The sequence below is a fragment of the Opisthorchis viverrini genome (genome assembly GCF_000715545.1).
Source record: "Opisthorchis viverrini unplaced genomic scaffold opera_v5_139, whole genome shotgun sequence".
NCBI lineage: Eukaryota > Metazoa > Platyhelminthes > Trematoda > Opisthorchiida > Opisthorchiidae > Opisthorchis > Opisthorchis viverrini.
Genome location: NW_008751795.1, coordinates 456,555 through 480,160, shown reverse-complemented (window position 1 = coordinate 480,160; position 23,606 = coordinate 456,555). Strand labels below are relative to the sequence as shown.

Genomic DNA, 23,606 nt, shown 5'->3' with positions numbered 1-23,606 from the left:
AATGGAGCCCGGGACCGGTGTCTTGGGTTCGCCGGAAGTTTGAACAACAATGCTCATTAATTTGTATGTCCACTTTACAACACAAGCTATGCGCTTGTGAAGTTATTTCTTCACATGTCTTAGTAAAAAATCGTTGTTCTATTTTCTTCATCATTTGATCAACTTAATACTATGGTTAGGCTAACAAAGCATTGTTACGGTAACTTCAAATATTTTGGTTCATACAGTTAAATGATGTGGTTTAATTCCATTCGAAGAAGAGCGAATTAGGCGCATCAAGGATCCTAGTAACAACAAACCTTGTGATCCACCACGTATCCGATGGATCCCACTTGATTGCTCCAAGCAGTTAATTAACCACAATGAATCAGGCAGAATGGAACAGTCTGATCGGTACCCGTGTGGAAAGAGGGTGGGTACTCTTAATTTGTTAGGCTCTTCTGGATTTTCAATCGTACCGAGGCAGAATAGTTGCCATGTACGAAAGCAGCGAATTGGAATTGGTTAAGATGCTACTAGCGAGCTGACATGTTAAAGGTTTGCCGTGTCACACGCCTGCACCCTAACAGAATAACGAAACGTTGGGAGTTGCGGCAAACCTCCATGTAGCGAGTGGCAGACTAACTACAGGTGGCTGCAGGAGTTGCTGGATTTGTGTAACTTGATTGAATGTTTCTGATTACTGATAGCGTTAAGAGATCTGGTAGGTTTTGACAGACTTTTAACTCTCCAACTAAAACCAATGCGTGCTAAAAAAAACAAGATGAACTGCGCAGATGTTTTGCTTTCATTGGGAATCATAAACAGGACGTATCAGAAAAAATCAAGGAGTAGGAATCGGTGATCTTCCGGTCAGTGGTTGCACACTTACTTTCCAAACAATGGTTAGCTGATCTCACTGAGATGAAATAGAGAGCTGCTGATTTTTCAATAACGCAGTATGCATTTAGTCTTCATTAATTCACTTACTCCTGAATCGACGATCAAGAGATAAGAATTTCAATTAGGAAATTATTCTTTCTCTGAGCTACTTATCGACTATCGGTAGTGTGAGGAGACTGTGAATTTTATTTTGAGATTTCGTCGTGTAAGTGTAGCCAATATGTGCTGAAAAACCGGAACTGTGTGTGTACCTATTTCCTGAGGCTTGCACTGCTGACAATTCCCGATGGAGATGAAATAACTGTGCAATTCTTCTTGACCTTTCGGCATACCATCTCAACTTACAGGACGTTTTCTCAATTAAAATGTGTGATCATGTTTTAATGTTATAACTACTGACGATGGCACAACCTAAAGTGAGGGCATGAAACAATAATCCAGCTTTCACTAGAGAGCACCAGCAGTTTACGTCATTGACGACATCAGGATTCAGGCCTGTGCCTACATAGCATACAAACCTAATGCGGTTACCACTAGCACACTAGTGCACGCTGGGTGCTCTTGTGTTAATCTGTCCGAATTTGTGAATGTGTTTGAGCATGACCGATGAACCCAGTCTGATCGTCTGCTCTCAACCTGACACGATAACTAACTTAGCTATGCTCATTTTATTTTGCATGTGCTTCAAGACAATTTATGTTAGACTGGTAATATGCTGGTCTAAATTGACTACTAATTCCTCCCTTTCATCGAGCCTCCGGGTATGTACCCGATTAATTCCTAAGATACTGAATATTTATCTTGAGGCTTAACAAAGTAAAATAGCAGAAAAATTAAAGAAACCATATCCAAAAAGCTCCGAAAAATGAACCATAAAACGCTGCAAAAAATCAATGCATCAATCAAGTAAATTGTTCAGGGAAAAGAAAGCTCAGTTCTATTTGACATTTAAAACTGGATAATCCATAAAGCTTCGATAGTTGAAGAGAAAATACACGAAGAATAAAGATTAGCTGACTGCCTCTTTCCTCTACGATGTATCGTATAAGTACTTTGTTCTCGCAGGTACGACTGACGGCAACCTTCATAAAACTGTAAATAACTGTCTTTGTCTTTTTCATGAGTGAAAATTATTGAAGTATCAACTCAAGAAATCATTATTCTTGAGTTTTTAAACCACATTCCTGTAGGAGCATGTCATCAAAAACTGCTAGCTAGGGTAAACGAATGCCTGTTTACACAATTAAGAACTTGTTTGCTATTAATTGTTTAGTTTAACCACCATGGCCCACCAATATCGGACAGTCAGACAAAAAGTTATTGATCGACTCCAATTTTGAATGGAACGAGCGGCTGTATTAAAGTGATCAGCTGACCTACATAAACAGCTGTCTGGCGGACCTAATTTACCCCAATTGCTCCGAGTTTCTGTGTTGTGCTTCACACACGCCCGTCGCGTCTCCGTTTGTGTTCGAATCTGCATTAGCCTTCTGGTTCTGGATCTGATTCGTCCTCACAACCCACTTGTGAGCGTACTGTCGTATCACATCAAGGCACGGCCAGTCTATGGTTGTTAATATCATCCGATAGACCAGCAAATTATCCCTGCTAAAAATGCGAACATCACTTCAGACTAAACAATAGTCAATCATGCGATCCAGCGTGCCGAAAAAATCCCCTCATGATAAATGAGTTTTGCTAATAAGATGGCTCGTTATAAGACACCGTAAGACTATTTTTTTGTTTTTGGGTTCCATTGTAACCGCGCGTTTGTTAGCCATAAGTATGGCTGACAAAACAAGCTCTTTGGTAATCCCTGTGATCAGATTCTTTACAGATTACCAGTGCAAGTAGGAAGGTTCGAGGTTTATTCTCGGAAAAGCATTCTGGAGAAAGCATTGTACCAAACAATACGTACAGAGACTCAAATATTTCTGACGCGTGGTAGGTAGTGTGCATATATGTTCATCCAATTTGTTCATCTATACGTATGTGCGCTCACGAGATGTTTACGGATTTCATTTCAGCGAAAATGTGGAGAATCAATCTAACAGTTTGGCTTTTCAAATTAGCCCAAAAGACCAACAGAACCATTTGAAAGTCGAGATTGTTGCAATGAAACTGCACACAACTCACACGTCCGACTTTTTGGAGAACCGTCTGCTCTCCAAAACCTCCGGAGCAAGCCATTTCATTGGAAGTGCACCCTTGACGCAAGTGTAGAAAGAGAATGTAACGAAAGCGCGTAGAGTGGGTAAGCTAAATTTTTTCTCTACAGCAAGAGATCAAGGCATAGTTACAACGCCGGCTTTTGCATGGTATTTCCGCGGCATAAAACGGGTGGTCTGTAACGGCAAGTTGATGTTCTTGTGTTAAAAAGGGCAGAACTGGGGCGGTATATGTCGTTAGGTCTACCACATCGCACCAGTCTACTTCACTCGACCCTGGAGGAATAAAATATTTCCTCTAGCTAACTATCCCCACGTTGTTAGAATACCCTAGAAACCTTAAGTTGACGCAGACTCATTCGCCCCATACGTCTCCAGAAGAAATTCAGACCTAGATAGTAACAATTTCCGTTAGGTAGATAGCCATAAAAAAATTTGACTAACTCAGACACCAACCGACTGATACTAAGGTGCACATTGTTTCTTCCGTTTTTATATCACTGTTAAGTATACATTTCAGATTATATTTCAAAGTCAGCGCGGATTCAAACAAACTTTTCCACTGTTATGAATGCAATTCTATCATTCTTGTGAAAGCCCAACCCGGATGACAATATGCTGTAGGCCTTCTTCAGGATTAAAAATTCGGCTTGATGCTGAAATATCAACACACCCATTGCGAATCTCACGACTGCACTCGGATATCAATTAAATTGTAGCCCCTGCTCTCTAAAGTAGGGGGCAAACAATAGGCTCACCACTCCCAGTTGTCGAATATTCTCAAATATCGAATGTTTTTTTGAAGTTTTGTACTCAAGAAATGAGTAATGTGAACATGAATGGCGGTACTGCCCTGAGTACTGAGATTTTGACGGAACCATGAACGTTAGCATCCGCATTAGACTGAATAGCTCAAAAGAGGATGGAACTCAACAATCACTTTCTTAACTGAGGAGTACAAGTGATAGAAAGATGGACATTCAGGTTGCATTCGACCGGGAGCAAGGAAATGATGGGTAGTTTGTTGAGTTCATGATGCGATTTTCTAGTAGTGAAACAGGATTTAACTAATTCTGAACCCCTAACCCTTCGGCCAAGAGCAACTGAGCAGCAAAATAATAAGCACGCATTTGGGAGGCCACGTGGCTCAGTGGTTGGAGTGCCAATTTACTGACCGGAAGGTTCGTTGGAACCCGACCTCTGCATCTTGACTTCTTTTGTCTGAGTTTGGGCAACCTGGCAGTGGCTCAACCTTTGCGCTTCCTTCAGGTGGCATGTCAACTAGGTACCAAAAGCGTGTCACAGCTGAATGCATTTTTGGAGCTCGCAACTAGACAGGATATAGTGCCATTCGTCGTTTGATTACGCGATCACATCGCATCCTGACTTGCTCCTTAAGCGACAACTTCTTAGATGAAAAATTTCAATCCTATGACTAATCTTCCTTTCTAAGCTACTTTTGGCACTTCGTGGTGTCCAAAGGCTGTGGAAATTTTAGTGGATATTTAATCCTTCAAGTGAAGTCCGTCTGTGTTGAGAAGCCAAGGAAGGCTGCGTAGATGTTTTACCCTTACTTGGAGTCATTCAAAAGGCCCTAGTGATTCGTGAGCTGGACACTGCTGGTGAACTCTTATTGGGATAAAACAGCCATACAATTCTTCTTGACTTCCCATCACTGATTAACTTTCAGTAAAGGACGTAACCTCTTTCGCGACCGATTCAATTGCCCGATCTTGAGGCGAATAACGACCTCATGTTCACCACATCACGGGAGAACAGTCTCAAAATCATAATCTTTATTTAATCGACTCTGTAGGCACAGCTGTTCAGGTTGGTCGCGATTGGTAAATTTCTTCAAAGGCTGTTGAAGAGTAAAACAAATAAAACCACAGACTCCTTTTTTGAGTTAATACGCACTCTTAACCAATAACTGAGGGCTGCGTTCCGTGCATCTTCAACAAAAGTTCTCTTTACTTGGGTCACATTCTTGGTACATTGCCCTTCCTTTGTTGGAAACTCCATCAGGATACACGGAAATATGGGGCTAATTCATACTGCAACTTTGCATTGCAGGTAATCAGCTGCAAGTCAGCAAAACGGCAGATCAAATGGATTGAATAAATGGATGCGCATCAAATGGATTTTCTTTCTGTATTGTTTTTAAAACATATTATAAATGAAACCATCAGAAATCTATTTCGGACAAATCTAGTCCATTCCTAGTGAAGCAAAAGACGATTCTGGAAGTATTCCTTCACCACCTCATTTGCATTCTCACAGCCATTCATAAGGAGTCTGAGTGAACCATTCCAAATTAACTATCTTAATAAAACTAGGGTCAGCCAAATGCATTCTGCAAATAAGGCCTGCGTTACCCAAAAAGCCTTGTCAGATATGTCCAGTGCAAATCACTACATGCCCTGCTCTTATCCAACATTGGAGAAATGTCCGGCTTCTTGTTGCACGTTTGTTTCTCCCTCCATTGATTTGGTACGGAGGGTTTTCCGTCTAGGCATTTCAGTTGATTTTATGAACAACGAATCAAAGATCCTTTGTTCTGGAGGTAGCCTAGGTTGCTATCGCAACTTTTCACCAGTGCTTCTTTCTGAAAAATGTAACATCACCTCACAAAAAAACTGTCAGGCTATTTCAACATTCGTTCATAGGGAACGGTTTCATTATGACAACCAAAAGTAGAAATCACATCTCGTCAAGGTTAAAAATTTCAACAGTTTTGTCGATCACCAGTCGTTCCGTATTGCACCAGTACAGTTTAATCTGAACCTACGGATCTCAAGTTTTGCCTATTTTAAGCCTTGCACCTATTCGGGAATAGCTTATGTTTCAACTCTCGAACTAGCTTGCACTTTTCCTGTTGAATTACCGAGGAGAAACGTTTGTTGAAAACCCATTTTATTACCCATGGTAGCTGCAGTAAGAGTGTGACTGATACAGATATCTGTTAAAAATGGTTGCCGTTGATATCCTGTTTAGGGGCGAAAATGTCACAGTTGGTTTGGTCCTTTTTCAGTGATCCGTGGAATGAGACTGTAACAGCAGGCTACAAGTACCCGTTTCATTTTGAAGTGTCTCGTGGAAAGGACGGAATTCAATTCCGATATCCGAAAAAAGGGCACAAAGACCTAAAGATATATCTCAAGATGTTAGTTTTTCGCAACGAAATGAGCAGTGTAGGGCGATACGTACACAAGTTTCTTGTATGGGGCAACAAATGTTTCATGTTCAGATGTTACTTTTAGAAAGACTTATGGTTGTAGAGAAGTTGTGATAAAAACGACGAAGTTTATTTAGGAGAACTGACTGTTCGAAGGTTTCATAGCAGGGGCAATACGTTAATCACTCACTGCATCAAAACCCTAGATAAGCGACATGCGAAATTAACTATGGTGAATTCGGTTTACTCGGGAAAACCGCCTATTCCTCACAGAACCATTCTCACACAATAATGAATTCTGCGTTATTCAAAGATAGCTTCCGTATAATGAAACCTGTTTTCGTGCGTCATCGGTTCATTCAATAAAATGAGAAAAAATTATCGTTTTAACTTACGCGATCTCGTAAGTAGTAGTCTGAGCTGGTTTCCAGCACCCGCGACAGACCAAAATCTGAAATTTTGCACACCCAGTTGGAACCAAGTAGAATGTTACGTGCGGCTAAATCCCGGTGGATAATCTGGAGATATGATTTGTTTGCACAGGAAAAGGAGCAAAAGATTTTGAGTGTCATATTTTGGTCGTAAACATTTTCAAAAGTAGTTCGGCAGACGTATTCTCATGAGGTAAGCGCGACCACACATCTTGACAGTGACAGGTGTGAGAGTGCAAACTCGCTTTTTCTGACTTTGGAAGTGCAGCTTCTTACAATCGACGGTAGTGGGAATCAACTAGTGTGTTACAAAAAGCTTAAAAGCATGTTTTCCGTCCTCGAAAGGTGCATGTTAATAGAGATAAAATGTAGAACTTGGCAGTTTTAATCCGGTTGTTTCATTTAACCTAAACGCCTCTTTTCAAACTGTCAGAAAAATTCAGGGTTTTTGGAGATAGACATCCAGTACAACTAGAAATACCGCTGGAAAAGTCTAGTTAGTTATTTCAGGCTTCATTCTCTCAACATGTTACCAGCGTGATTTTAGACTGAACTAGTCAAAATATGTGTGCGAAAAGCTTAGTCGTACGATTTGATTTGTAAACGCATGAAGTTATTTATCTTGTCGACATGGATTCTTTAATTGAGGACCAGGACTTCAGAAAAGACCAGTATACATTCGCAGAGTCCATATGTTTGAATTTCGAATCATTCACACTGGGAGATAACATATGCCATACCGGGCGCATGGTGGCACTTCTGCATTAAAAAAACCGAACAGGATAATAAAATATGCATTCCATGTTTCTTGCTATACTTATGCACTCTTCTTGTAAACTTACCGAAGATTGCTTTGTCTTATATTCTGGTTGAACCGCACCACAAAGCCAGTACAGTCAGTGCTGCATCTAGATATATTGGAATATTTACTCAACTAAGTGGAGTTTTACATGCGCCATACAGAGGTTAGATTGGCTTGACCAAATTAGATTAGGCGCATCCATAACGAGCACCCTCCAACCTAAGGCCTACACTGGTTTTGAGTGCACTTAAAGCCAAGGTATTCCATGAGGACTGCCATCCCGAAAACTAGTGATCAAGTCTCTCTCCGATAACTATATTCAAGACGGACGTGACCCAAGCATGAAATCTAGTCATACTTTAGAGATTTGTGTAGCATGAGTTGCTTGGGTTGCTCATGACGCCGAGGCTGTGGTAGTTTGCATTGGAAATTCTGTCATAGAAGAACACGATAACAAGGCTAAGAAAAATTTCCGACTATGGTTATTTTGCTTTCTAACTTGCTTGTACGCTGTTTTGATACACGAGCAACCACTTGGCTTCCAAGTAAATGCAGTGGAGTGTCATTCGCTTTAATAGACTGCCAAGGAGAAAAAATGTGGTTTTTCAGACAGTGAAGATCTGTGCCCCTGTTTTCAGTCACCAATTACCAACTGTCGTTCTAAAATGACGGTTTTAATTAAGGCCACATTGCCGAAGGCTTTGTGATAGAAATCAACTATTCCCCAGGGGAGTGCTTAGTCCACTTCTGACTATAGGTTTTATTTACTGGTCTCGGGCTTGGCTTTTAGAAGATTTTGGTCAAAACGATGCAGTTAGAAGTATAACTGAGTACTAGAGCAACAAAGTTCCAGCGCCTCGAAATATGATTTTTTTGAAGAAGAAACTTCTCTTTAAGGCATTCATTTATAGAAGCTACCTCAAGTTCATCTATTCTTTTAGGAGACAGCTAGAGAAAAAACGCTGCGGTTCAACCCTGTTTGATAACCCTGTTTAAAAAAATTGACCTAAATTTATGACTGTTCGATCAGTAAGAACAATAAACACAGTGACTTACATTGCGTGACGACAAGTAGCGCATTCCTTCGGCGATCTGGAACACATATGTGTTGAGCTGTTGCTGAAGTTGTGGCATTTCAGCCTGATTTTGCGTTAAATTGCACCGTAATGCACGCAGATAGGTACGTAGATTTCCGTATGGACAGTATTCAATGACCAAGACTGAACCAAACACTATATTAAAGGGGTTAACCATCAGGTAACGCCAAGCAATTTTGCACACAGTAGAAACGAGTAGCAACAAAGCATCGTTTACAGACCATTGAATCAGTAAGGATTTTATGCTTATCAATCTACTGGCAAGGTCCGTACAATTCTCCATTTAATTGTGGGTAGTAGTAATACACTTTTATGGGTGCAACATGGCGTTGAATGTACACGAGCAACCACTTGGCTTCCAAGTAAATGCAGTGGAGTGTCATTCGCTTTAATAGACTGCCAAGGAGAAAAAATGTGGTTTTTCAGACAGTGAAGATCTGTGCCCCTGTTTTCAGTCACCAATTACCAACTGTCGTTCTAAAATGACGGTTTTAATTAAGGCCACATTGCCGAAGGCTTTGTGATAGAAATCAACTATTCCCCAGGGGAGTGCTTAGTCCACTTCTGACTATAGGTTTTATTTACTGGTCTCGGGCTTGGCTTTTAGAAGATTTTGGTCAAAACGATGCAGTTAGAAGTATAACTGAGTACTAGAGCAACAAAGTTCCAGCGCCTCGAAATATGATTTTTTTGAAGAAGAAACTTCTCTTTAAGGCATTCATTTATAGAAGCTACCTCAAGTTCATCTATTCTTTTAGGAGACAGCTAGAGAAAAAACGCTGCGGTTCAACCCTGTTTGATAACCCTGTTTAAAAAAATTGACCTAAATTTATGACTGTTCGATCAGTAAGAACAATAAACACAGTGACTTACATTGCGTGACGACAAGTAGCGCATTCCTTCGGCGATCTGGAACACATATGTGTTGAGCTGTTGCTGAAGTTGTGGCATTTCAGCCTGATTTTGCGTTAAATTGCACCGTAATGCACGCAGATAGGTACGTAGATTTCCGTATGGACAGTATTCAATGACCAAGACTGAACCAAACACTATATTAAAGGGGTTAACCATCAGGTAACGCCAAGCAATTTTGCACACAGTAGAAACGAGTAGCAACAAAGCATCGTTTACAGACCATTGAATCAGTAAGGATTTTATGCTTATCAATCTACTGGCAAGGTCCGTACAATTCTCCATTTAATTGTGGGTAGTAGTAATACACTTTTATGGGTGCAACATGGCGTTGAATGTACATTCTCACACCAGACCCAGTATGACGGATACTTTGTGCCTGATGTGCGAGTCTTGACTGTGCTAGTGCCTGCCGTACCTTGAAGAGCATTTACTATTGTTTGTCCTTTTTTCGGTTGTTGGTCTTTGGACGCGTGTTTCCATATCAAAATCATTACATACTTTAGGATTCATCTCATCAGACTGGGACTGTTCTTGGCAAGATTTTGAATGAGACGTCGCTCTCTTTTCTCCCATATTCTCCTGTTACTCTTTCGCATTCATCGCTTGCATTCACTTTTTATGTTTCTGACCATGCTCTTCAAAAATAAATGATAATAAGTCGGATACCGAGATAAAACTACTAAGGAAATTTTTCAGGCTTCTTATAGACGGCAAATGGTTTATAAATTGACTCGTTAGAGGAGTGATAGAACATCGGTTTTACCGAAATCTTTAACAGAGTTTCGAACTAAGTCCCAGTTTGATTCTAAAACAGTTGCCATTTTACTGACTGTAACAATGTTATCCATCTGTTCGTCACTTAGCTCCACTTATCAAACAGGAATAAACTAATAAACTACACGATTAGAAAAACTGACTTTTGCAAAATGCCGGAATACGCTCGTTTACAACTCACTTTAGTGTTAACAGGGACTCAGCATAAAAGGGGCTTCATGTTTCGATTGATACGGTAGTCGAGATATTGTAATATATTTTCTTGACGTAAAAGACTATTCATGAGTTTGCTATAGACTATCATAAAGGTGAGAAGCAGATGAGTCTCCCGTTAATATTAAAGTGATTTGAAAGTGAGTTCACTCCACCAGTTGCGTACAACTAAATGTTCAGCTGAGACAATTATGGCGGGGGAGTCAGCTACTTGATAGGCCTCAGCGAGGGCGCAGTCGGTAGTAGGCTATCGCCCTCAAGAAAACATTGGGTTTACTTAATCCGTTAGGACATTCTGGAACGTTCGATTTTTGGGTAACCTTAAATACGGTTGCAGTGCCACTATAATATCATGATTAATTAGAATGGTGTGCTTTTTATAACAACAATGGAACGAAATCCATGTTGAAAACAAAGAATGAACTAGTTGGCCATTATGCTAGGGCCGTGTTAAGATGTACTTGTGATTTTATCTTTGTAATGCACCAAATGGCCTGTGGCTGTTTGATCAGCACTATCCGGAATAAAAAAGCCAAATGAATTTTTGTTAGACAGATGAATTAAAAATAATATCCAACTTCGTCTCGCGATGCCAGACACGGAGTTCTTACGGTTCAGCAGCTAAACTAAACTACACAATCTATTTCGTTTTAGATCCTCTAGTTGGGAAAAAAGGTTGATAAAACATCTACCAGGCCTTGCGAGAAATTCAAGTGCAAAAATTAAAAAGGCCCAGGCAGTACTCCGAGGTAAAATAGTATTGGGTTTAGATCCCACGAACCGCAATAATCTAAACATCTGAACGAAAATTTCTGTTACTGTTCTTTCGAGACAGGCCTCCAGCCTATACAACCATTCTGGATAAGCACCGCATGGGACATTTTACCGCCACTTCTTTCCGCGGAGCTACAATTTTTTCAAATATTGGCAGGTAGATGGATATTTGTTTGTCATTCAGCTATGTTGATATGCTAGCTTTTATGTATCAGCGTCGGAAACATGGAATTGTGGTTATTCACAAGACTGAGTGACCATCGACAAATTGATTTATGCACGGCAACTGTCCTATTTAGTGATAGGGTTTTAACGGAGTGAGCCTAATAAATGTAAGTTGACGCATCTTTGCGGTAATTAGTCAGTTTGGGAGCTCGGGAAATGATTTTTAAAGATGAGGGAAAATCTAAAACCCCGGGATAATTAAATGGTTGACAAAAACCACGTACTAAAACACAAATGAAGATGAACATTGCACCAAACGATCTAGCACAACACTGGAACACTGCAAAATCGGCGTGATGTGTTCATTCCACTGTTGGGGTTAAGGTTTAATAGGGTTGTTAATTCGAATGCTTACATATTGCCTCATTCTTTGCTGAAAATCATTATCTTTTCTTCTGTTCACGACTGTGATAGACTACTCAGCTAGGCTCGATCCGCTATCCTAATGAGCATACCTTCTTTAGCAACATGTAAACATCCACTTAATACTGTCATGTTTCATACTTAATATGAGCCTGGATGAATATTACTCACCATCTTTAAGCTTTAAAGTGCAGCTTCAAACAAGTATACTTTCTTTAAGTGAATGTTTTGATAGAACATTTTGAAGGGGAAGATCAACTGCGTAGTGAATATGCTCGTTGTGGTCGTGACCACAGTACTCAGCCTGGCTAAAACTTTGCACGATGATAAGCTTATTGAATTTCCACATTACAAAACGGTGTAAGAACTAGGTCAAAGATCAAACGAAATTCAAGGGCTTGTTGAGCTGAGCCCTCCTTGGCTGTAGGGTAGCAGTGATCCCAGCTAACCTACACATTCTGCTGCGACCTGTGAAAGTTGAGTTTCAACATCAGGCGTTCAACCCCGGAGTATTTAGTGGGATGGACCGAAACAAAACAAAACGTACATTGGTGTGCTTCGGAATACTTACCACATTCTCCCTAGTGATGTTTGAACAGCCTTGTTGATTGCTAATATGTCGACTACTGATGTTGAGGCGGTCATCATTAGCTGCACTCTGATTCAGTCGCCCAAAGGAGGCGCGGGACCACCGCCTTCTATAAAAGATGCAGCAATCTTCACCTGTGATTGCATTTATCCACACTGTAAAGCGTGCAATCACGGTATGGGCCGTTTTTTTCACACGAACATTTGTGCTCTCTGACTTAACCTGATCGAATTCGTTGGACGGAATTCTACGGGCGAGCTGAGTGTGCATGCACGTGAGTGGCTGAGCCGAATCTCAGCCGAAAAGAATAGCATGTGCAGAATCTAATGGTTCGCCTGATCAACTTTTTAAGCAGTCGACTGTGTTATGGTATGTACAAAATCTCACGGTAGCAAGAACTTAAGCACATGATCGGGCACATGAGGGTCCTGGACTAATTACGGACAGCCGGCAAACGAATGTCCGTTCTGCCTGCGCAAGACCTGATTCCTCTTTCCAGAGGGATTACAAAGATTAAACCACCTATTTGACGTTTGAACCATCACCTAAGTGAAAGGCTTACACCTTATAGACTGGAATACTCGAGAGAAAAGAAAAGCCCAGTTCCGATGGACCATGGTGTCCGCAAAAATGAGGCACCCCATGGACAAAGGAATAACAATGTTCAAGTATCAACTGGCACAAAGTTAAATGAGTAGAATATTATATATTGTGAAAACTTTCAATTGACTTTTGACCTTTTCTTGCGTGACAACACTAGGTATTTATGAAAGCCCCATCTTCCTCCTATATGTGGCAAAGGCAAACGCCGTTTCCGTAATCCCACGGCGGTAAATAAACAAACCACAAGAACCCTTCAGCGTACAGTGCTGGAGCAGGCCTTTAGTTTCGTCAGAAAGTTAGGCTGTCCAGCAATGTCCGGCATGATTTTCGTAGCTGCTATTTACATGAATGGGCAATGGGTCACAAATGACCGGTTGTGCAATCCACAGGAAAGGTACACTAGAGCATTCATCCAACGAAAAGAGAATCTATTCGGAACAGCCCACTGTATGGCTTCAATCAGGCAGGCGTTGTGCAGATTTAGTAACGTGTGTTTTGTGGTTCTCAACGGGAATAGAGGATCTTTCATGCGGGAGATTGTGGTGGTTCATTGAAAAATTTGAACAGTATGTAAACAATGGTTTGCTCACTAATGCCTATGACCTACTCAAATGGAAACGCCTAAAATTCTCCTCCTTGTTTTCCCGCGAGTCGTTTTATACGAAGGCCACTTGTGCTCTCAAAAGTCAAATTATGGGGAAATCATATTGTAGATGTCCATTAGGAAAGACAGACTAGACTTGGTGCCAAAAAGACTCCAAAAATATTTGGCTCGTGATCCATCATCAAACACCATTCCCGAATCACAGTTCAATAAAATAAGAATTGCATAGGTGATTGAAAAAAACACTATCCTTAGGCAGACAGTTGTACATAATCACGGGTCTGAAACACTAAGTGGTTCTAATTTTTTCCACATATCGAAACAAGTGGACTTCATTTTGCGGGCCAAAATGACGGAGATTCACAGCACTTGTCTTGTGCAAATAATCTTGATTATCAATTCGTTAAACCAGTGTTGCATTCGCAGAAGCAGTAATTTGTGTACTGACTAGGACCCAGTGTTGGTTGCAAAATGTGAAAACTGTCAACGTGAAAAGTTTACGATGTTTTATCTTAGCTAGTGTCCCTCGAGAATGTGTTGAAAATGGGATTTTCAACAAACAAAAGCAGTACTCAACAGATTTAAACGATATTCATTCTCAAATTTTAGGATGCAGTTCAAAATCCTCGCAACATTGCAGTCGTCAACACGTTTGATGACGTCAAGATGAGTTCCTGAAGATGTTAAATAAGCTGACAGAAGGCAAATCAATAAATTTTGGAAGTATGATTTTACTGAAAATTTTTGCAAGAGAAGCTACACATGTGTTCCTTATATTCGCACAACCAACAGAACCTACAACCAATTTAACAACAAGAAAAAACTAGAACTGGAACTGAATTTATTATTCAACCACCCACATAGTAAAATCGAGGTAGAAACAGTCACTATCAGTTCTAGTAGTTCTTCAGGTTTTATAGAATTTCGATTAAAAATGAGCGGTTTATCCCTCCTTCCATATGAAGTGAGTGAATGGATGACAACAGTGGTAGATGACGCACACATTAAAAGGTTATCACAAGACTGAAGAAGATGCATCAACCTCAGTGTTGGTATTAGTATTAGTAAGAAAAGCCATTTTTAAGAGAAGAGCGGCAGTTTTCACATGATCTAAAAGGACATGAGTAAAAGAATTCCGTATCCACTGCCAGGGATAAAAGATTAGTCAAAGTACACTCGCTGCATTCAGTTTGAAAAGGAAAATGCCATCAATGCGCTGTCGGTGCTGTATCGACGTGGCACCGTGTGCGAGCCAGTCTGAATGGTACGATTGAGGCTATAGCCAATAGTCAGCTGTTCAAAGTCTTGGGAGTCAGGAACATGACAGTCATGCTAAAGGAAACCAAAATTATTCAGAAAGACAGAAACATGCTTTTCGGTGTTAATAGCATATGAGCTTAGGACACACACGTCAAACATATTGGAAGAACAGTTAGCCCATTGTGACCCACAGAATGCTACGTGCACCTTGAACAGTTGAAAAACCACGTACAAGCAGCCTTCTACGTACGGTCTCATCCAACTCCTTTTAACTTCACCGAGAATGTGTTGAAGTGGTGAAAAGGCTGTACTTTCAAATGTTCAAACTATATTGGTTTTTTATATCCCAAAGATTAAAAAACACGTGCGAACTAGACCTTTTGATTTCAAGGGCCATTCTTTTCTCACAATCTCGTTGTCGGCCCTATGATTCCATAAAGCCTTCAGCTCCCGAATTTCTCTTCTATTCAGATGTTTAGCGAATACCCCTGGCACTTTTATGGCATTTACCCACGTTTTTCACACTACTCTTTGTCCATATCATCGGGACCGATGGAGAACTGAAGAGAACCCATGTTATAAATGGATTTGACAAGATTTTCACTTTTTCGTGGCTTGTGTGAGCTCGTTTTGGAACTCGGTGAAGAAGGACACGAACAGAATGACAGATTTTCTCGTCAGACCAGCCCAATACGTTTATGCCATTTCGGCTGCTCATATTGGACCAGTTACATCGGTAAAAAAGGCGTCCAACTCTGTCTGGACGTCTTCCAAAAAGCACTTAGAGGGGACGTACCGGTGTACCGTAATCACTTTTCGTATAATTCATAGGGCATCACGTAAGCAATGCGACCGATTTGAAAGCCAACGAATCGCTTCTAAATTTAATATACAGGAGACTGCTGTCCAAGCGAAGTATGTTGATATGTGGGTCTTTCTGTCTAAATACTTTGTTAAAGAACGGTCGGTGGACTTTCTGGAGTCTAGGTAGTCAACTATTTTAATGACTATGTCAGGTGATCATGTGTAAACTTTTAATTAATTCCGCTTTTTAACTTTGCTCACTATTTTTTATAACCAACTGGGATGTTTTTTATAATTTCCAACCAAATTTGCTCTATCCTACCCCGCACCACAACTACACTGACGAGTGTAAAACACATACAAGATGACAAAAATGCCCTTCTAGAGATGTATACGCTTCCTCCTGCTTTTAAAAAAGAAATAGAATAATGTTATTTCCATGTCAACAACACTACAGTCAACTGCGATTAAAATGCTTTGCTCCGAGTCAATTTTTCATCATTTACAAAACTATGTGGAAAAGTAAAACATGATTATCACTTTAGGAAGTCCCTGCTTCTAAGAAAACCGTCATGTATTCTTCTACGCTCATGAGCTTCTGAAAAATAAAAGAGGTCCGACCAACGAATTCAAGTATATTGTAGTGAAGGAACAAGATTTCTGGTTCGTGTCTACACGAATGGTGTCTCGGCAACAAAACCTGAAATGATGAAGGCATGGCTTAGGATGACAACCACGGAGATTCGATCCGGTTCTATTCTCCAAGTTAAAAGTAAATGTTCAAGAAGGGTATTGGCTTCCCATCCGTTTTAAATCTTTGAGTAGTGCGCCCACTAGTCCATCGGAATCAACGAAACTTTGGCACAAAAATCAATTTCATATACTAGCGGTACCATTGGAAGTTACAGATGCAACGTTTAGCTGCTTGTTAGAGGTCTAACTGAAAAGCGGGAGGTGACTAGCAGAGTAGTCTTTCTTTAACAAGTCACTCGATGAAGACTCCTGGGGTCTTTTCCCATGGGGCATTTCAATCAGCGTCCGATCGCCCTCTCTACTTCTTCAGGTTCTCTCAGCTGCTTAGCTTCCCCATCAATACGAAGGCCATTTTTGAGTGACACAGATATCTTGTTACATTGCATCGTTTTTCCGAAAATCAAAATATGTTTCTGGTAGCATAGTTGTACCAAAGTCTCATCTAAACTCAAGTTCTATGCCACGCTGCGTCTGTGCTGTCTGCGCTGCACCAGAAACAGAGTAGCTAACATTTTACAGGATTGCTGGAAGTATGTCTAAGCAAACGTCTACATCATGAGGTTTACGGATTAGAGCTGAGAATCCTCACAGACCCAAAGTATCTGATTACGGGTTCTTACTCTGAAGGATGAAAGTACTTGGGAATGGTACAGTGTTCGATGTCGCTGTCAGAGAAGATTGTCAAGATATTCCACAACTTTCCAGATAAAAGCTTGAGTGAAACAGGTATACATCAGTAGATAGGGATTGTTTTAGGCAGTCCTAATAGGTGTGCTATGCTTTTCTCACTGGTTCAACAACGCTGGCATGTGCGCCAGAAAACTGTAAGACGGCAATGGACGACGATGTGATCACATTGAATGAAGGTATGGAAGAACGAACAAAATGGTAGTTGCTCTGTCTCAACAGTAGCTGATGGTGAGTGGCACATAGCCGCTGTCAGTGTTGTCAGTATGTCTTATTTTTGAAGCGACCACCCCGATGGGCTGTAGAGTTCATAGCCCCGGCAATCATCACGCTGACTGATCACTAAGCCCGCTGAACCGAAATTTCTAAACCACCTAAAAGCTCTTTCCGAAAGAACTAGGATTAAATGGCTCGGTAAGAATCACCAGAGAGTTCATGAACTTTGCATAAATAACCACGTAGATGCAGGTGATTTGGTAGAAGGAAGAAGTCTGCTAGACGAAGGAACCAATAACAGTAGATAACCAGCAGAGTGCATTCATGAACCGCTGAGATTAACCCTCAAAATTCTGTTCAGTAGTTGAACACCATGCCACTTGGCCATGAGTGGCTGATCAGCTGTGTGATAAACGTGCCCTAATACGGGACGGAACATCACCCATCCAACGGTCGCGTGACTTAATTTCGGTGATCGTGTGTTGACTAGTTCCTCGAATAACGACTTCTCAAGTAAAATGTTTGGGTCACTTGTGAGATTTTTCCTTCTTGAGAAAACTTTTATACTGTTAGTATGTCCACGGTACATTCGGACTTTTCGGGGTAGAGTGATTCTGTTTGAAAGACGAAATCTCAAGTGAAGTTACAAAATCTCACATTACCGACTAACAACTAGCTGCGGTCTTCTCTGAATCACTAGGAGTGTGCAGTTGGTAACCGTACTTGGACCTTGAAACTGTCTCAGGCAAACAGCGGACATCAATGAAATGCAATTTTAGAGTATAAAGATAGTGTGAAGATGAATAGTTTGAAGATACTTGAAACAGAATGAGGGGAGGGCCAAGCGAAGCACTTTAGCACTTACATGCAATGATCTATTCGCCAAATTAGCTCACCAGGCTGACGTAACTGAGGGCTGATGTCGCACGAAGTTGTTTTAGGTTGTGGTAATCATGGTTACATACGGACTGAGGCACTATCATTGTACGAGCACCGGTGAGGAAGGACAGATTTGTTCCTAGCAAGGATTTTGGCTCAAAATTTCGGCAGCGATGTGGCAGTGGTCGACACTAGATTACCATACTTCGGATTTCGGGTAGGTCTCCTGTTCCAGCATGGAAGACCCGAGGATGGAGTTATTCAGACTTCTATTCATCGATCGATCTGGTACGAGACATTCTGGTACGAAACATTCTTTTTTACATAGCTAATTCTTTGAGAAAGTTGTAAAAAACTATTACACTACGATCAGGTTCGGTTGTTAAAAGTTGTGAACACACAGATCATAGCTCCCTGGACCATAATTGAAAGTCATTATGGCCAACAGGTATGAAATTTTGTGTATAAAAATTGTAAGCTCCTCAAGAGATAGCACCTTGTCCTTGAAGCACAGGAATGAGAGGCTCCCTTCTAAAGAAGACCCATCACAAGGGACTGAGAAAGAATTATTGTGTGAAATTTCTGCCTGTTCAGGGGAGTTTGCATTTGAGGGCCCGTTTTGACCTGGATTCAGATGACGGATCCAACATGCCCGCTGAAAATCGACTGTTCTCACACGGTATAAACCAAGGGGCAGGTGAACAAAAGGAGCACATGGTGCAGGGAGTAGCGCGTCGCAACAATGCTTGCGCAGACGAGGATGGGCAAAAAACCCCTTTATATCTGCGCTGCTGAAGGTTGGAATCACCAATAGGCCCTTATTGCACAGAAAAGGCTACACGTCATTATTTTTGCGATACTCTCCAAGCTTGATAAGCTCATTCAGAATGTATTCTGTTCCCTCTGACATATTCTAAAGGGCCATTACAAATCGCACATGGAGACACGTTGAACAAAAAATGAGGTCACACAAAAAGAAGTCACAGGTGGGGATTTTGGTGTCCAACCAGGGGCAGTGTCTCGGAATTCGGACGTCATGGAAAATTCTTTGTCCAGTGGAATCTCAGCGTGCATTGAATGGTAATATCAGCCACAGAAACTTTGCAATAATCGTGTGACCAGAAGATGTGCAAGCAATCGACTCAGAAAGTTGTCTAGAGGCAGAAGACACATCAGCGTTAACAATGATAAGGAAACTGGGACTCAAAAAATAAACTCACCTGGAAGGTAGCATGTACCGAAAAAACGAACGACATTGCAATGTATCCCCGAGGACTTCATCACCGCTAACTCTGCCTCGAAGACATCATTTCTCTTCGTAAACGGTTGCCTGCGGTGATTTGAATGGAAACGCTTTGGATCAGCGTCGTTAGGACCGCGTCCTACCCGGGATAAGTCGATTGGTTTTTGTTCAGTTTGTCCAGCATCTGACGAGATTATTTCCGCGTAATGGCACAGGCTGTTGGATGAACATGTGTCTGACCTAGGATCGGCTATATGTTTATGTTGATCCAACGAATGATCGGACGTGTCCCCAACTGGGTTATCAGAAACGGAATAAAGTAAGGTGCCGCGTAATATTGCGTTCGGATACGTTATCTTATAATGTGCAGAAAATGGAATATCACATTTATCAGGAAGTATGAGGCTATGAAATTCTGGTTTATATGTTAGGGACACCTTCAACCTTCAGTCGACCACAGTTAACCCCTAGTTGCTTACAAACTATGTAAAAATGACCAGTCATTATGACCGTCGTGTCGACAAGGCATATGGTCGTTTTCCGTGAGGCAATGCGAAATCACTAGTAAGCAAAAAATCAAGTTTCACTGTTAGCAAACAAACCACATTTGAAATAAAAGCTTTGGACATTTGGCATCCTTAGGAAAATTCGACAAGTCGTTCAGCAAAATTGCATACAATTTCTGAAGTGTCATACTCAGCTCCTTGCTAATTTTCATAAGCTAATGCAAATTACGTTTTTTATCAGACCAATAAATTACCCTTACATCTGTGCCGACAGGTGCAGCCCCATTAGAGGATAATTATCCTAAAGGCGACCAGACGGTCTGAAACGGTTGCCAGCATGACGGTTTCGCTCAAGTGGCTAGGGATAACAATAAATGAATTCAGTGAATGCATGGCACTCAGACTATCAGCCCGATGGAAGACTTCGGTGATGCCCCACCAATTGTTCTCACTTTTGCTGAACAGATCTAAAATAACCATGGGAGCTGAATCGACGTAACGAATAAATCGAGAATGCTACTAGTTGATTTGAGTTAGGAAATTAGATAATCATCCCAATGGTACTTTTCAACCGAAAAAAACGACGAACTATGAAACTTGTGAGAAAACAGGCCATTAACAAACTGGGAAGTCAAATTTCGTCATAAAGGCCAGTCGACTGCTGAGATCCAAATTTTCGGTCTAAAAAACCTACAGCTTGTGTAAACTTGCTGTCGCCAGATTTATACGGAAAACTCTTTAATCTGGTAGAAATATCTCGGCTTTTTGACACACAGTGACTGCGGTGGAAATACATGACCATGGCTTTGCAATGGGATTATTTAAACAGACAGGTAACATATGGCTTCCGGTGAAGAATGTTGGTAGCTCGGTTGACTTGACTTGATTGTATGGAAGAATGTTGATTTGCTCAATAGGCTAGGAAAGTTGACTGCAAACGCTCAATCGATAGACGACATATTACCATCAGTCTAGCTTGGGTCAACGCTGACTGCTGCATGTGTTTGCCTAGCGCCTGATCACAGGGTAGAATCTGAAGAAGTCAGGTTAGGAATCATTTGCGTGCCGTCAAGCTGGACGCATATCAGTCATCCATCCAGTGAAGTACTTTTTGGCCAAATTTCTCCAGGTCATTCGGGATTAACAGAGGGTAGATAAGCCAGCATACAATATCAGAGTCAACACCAACTTAGGAATCACTGGGGATATTATCTCGTGTGTGGTGACCAGTCGCACAAAACCAAAGTGACTAGTAGAGCAAAGCAACGACCTTGGAACATTCAATATTCTGGAAATTAGTTCATCTTGGAATCGAGTCTCATTGTTCAGGTGAAATGTGGTAGGAAATATACGAAGGTGACCTGAAGAATGCGCGGAGGTTGCTCTTACTCAGACAGCAGCAAAAATGAAAAGAGGGGTCAAGTCGAAACACAGACTTCCGAGTTAATAATTCGCACACTGTTCTCTACGTCGCATTAACCTCGTATCCACAAATAACCTTCAGGAGTTTGTGGGTGAAAAATGGACATAATAGGATTTGTGGAAATACTCTAGTAACACATCCCTACGACCCTACATGCTGATGAGACAGTTCCATAAAAAACAACATCAATACCAATTTGATTTATCATTGTGAGGAAGAACCAGAAAATAAACATTCGTTTTACCATCTGGTGAGAGTATTTCTTTGATTGCGACCCACATCCAGTTGTTGTTGTTGTTGTGGAGTTTCGAATGAGAACCAATAATCGAGGCGATATGTTGACGGAGTCTGGAGCAAGTTAAATCCTTATCATTCGCGGTCGGCAGTCTTAGTTTCGCGCGCATTACACGACCGAATCCACCCTGTCCCAACAAGTGGGATACGTGAATGCTGTGAGGGGTAGGTATAAAACAACACAGAATGCGCAGAACATGGAACTTGCTCAGGTACGCCAAAAATCGACCACATAATGGAATCATACGAGTGCAGTACATATATCGTTGATCCAAGTGCTTTGTTACAGTTTACAGTGCTTGGGGTACCGACAAACAGAGGTCCGACCCAGTTCGAACAAACAAAGGACCCTGAATGCCGAAAAGAACATATAATATACCTTAACAATGCTTTGGCGTCCACAGTCCTACAATATTTCGGAAAATTGCGTTCATGTGCATAAAATAACACAACGATTTCAATGGTACCGCTGAATGTCACTCCCGAAGACTGTTTGCCTCCACAGCCTTAGTCTCAAAAGGTTTGCTCTGCTAACATTTAGAGCACACTGTTAACGCCTAGTACATTCAAAAAAATACTTGATTGCATCTTTGAATGGAACATACGATCGTGCGTATAGTAAACTTGCGCATTTCTGTACCCAACTAACACATGTTGAAATGGTCTAGACGATCCGAAAAGACATACAAACGAAAGTTGGCATGGAGCCTCTCTCCGTCCTATGCCTTGTTCGTTTTCTCAACAGAGCACTTTAATGCTGTTCCTTCTGGTCGCACACCATTCAAACTCAATAACTTGTCCTTGCACATGTGGTTATGCTGACTTATCACTGATGGACCCAACTCGAAAAATACCCCACTTAACTGCACAAAGTCGCGCGCTTTTCTAGGTGTGTACACTGCTTTAAACCATTAGGCTACTTGTGATCTTAACTTAGGAGTAACTCTCATGTGACAAATAAACCGTAGGTACTTTAATAGTGATCAAGATGTTCAACTTACCATGTGTTTTGTGGGATGAATAGCGTGCAATATAAAGGACCATCTGTCAGTTTAGTCACTCACCTTATGCTTGCTACTTAGATTTTGCCACTGCCTAGCTCATTCATAAAATTTCAGGACTCACGTCGCTTAAACTGGTAACTGAGAGTACCACTAACTGACTAAATAAACTTTTAAGAAAGTAATTAATCTTTTCGAGTTAACACCATATGTGCGCACATATGGCTAGCTCGTAGATAATTTATAAATTCATACTGATATTTTGTTAACAATGTGCGTGTCCAATTGGTCACAAAGTTGGGTAGTTTCACTAGAAGAATAAACTGGGTAACAACCTTCAAGGACGGGCAATTTCTGTTTCTGCCGGGATACACATATATACCCGCAATAGACAAGAATGAAGTAAGTGGCCTAAAATTTGTTCGGAACTCCCTAAATGGTTTTTCGTTCACTCAGTACGAGATTGCTAGAGATTGCTAGTGAGGAATTAGGTAACTGAAAAAAAACACGTCGGAACAAACAGCTTAGACATTCACAAAACGACGGTTATGGGAGAATTTGACGAGCGTGGACATATACTTGTGCAATTAGGGCACGTGCACTGATCGTTTAGTGGCTTATATATCACACTGCCATCTGCTCTGGTTAACAGTCCATGCACCTACATATTTTCTGTAAAAGACTATGGCCCGGGTATTACGGCAGTCTTTCTCATTTCCATATAGGTATACGCACGATTGTGAAGTCAAAATTTTCAGAAAATTGAAGCGAATATCGATCGCTTAGATAATATATTGACGGCCACTGGCTTGTTCGCTGAGCTGGGCAATTCAGTTGCGATGTCACCAGTCGCGGTGACATTTTGCGTGGTTGGAAGTGCGTGGTTGTTGCGTGTGCCTGGGATGATATGAGGTATACTCGCCCA

At 41.1% G+C, this 23,606-nt stretch overlaps 1 protein-coding gene across 1 annotated transcript in view; it reads right to left on the bottom strand.

The window, feature by feature from the left end:
- T265_14074 (hypothetical protein) overlaps positions 1 to 23,606 on the bottom strand; it is a gene marked incomplete at both ends in the record, with an annotated part of 103,652 nt that overhangs the window by 6,931 nt on the left and 73,115 nt on the right. Inside the window, 6 exons of the mRNA XM_009171917.1 lie at positions 3,019 to 3,089; positions 6,621 to 6,743; positions 8,515 to 8,690; positions 9,425 to 9,604; positions 19,435 to 19,752; positions 21,631 to 21,836. Of these exons, the coding sequence (XP_009170181.1) occupies positions 3,019 to 3,089; positions 6,621 to 6,743; positions 8,515 to 8,690; positions 9,425 to 9,604; positions 19,435 to 19,752; positions 21,631 to 21,836 (1,074 nt within the window). The remainder of the gene's footprint in view (positions 1 to 3,018; positions 3,090 to 6,620; positions 6,744 to 8,514; positions 8,691 to 9,424; positions 9,605 to 19,434; positions 19,753 to 21,630; positions 21,837 to 23,606) is intronic.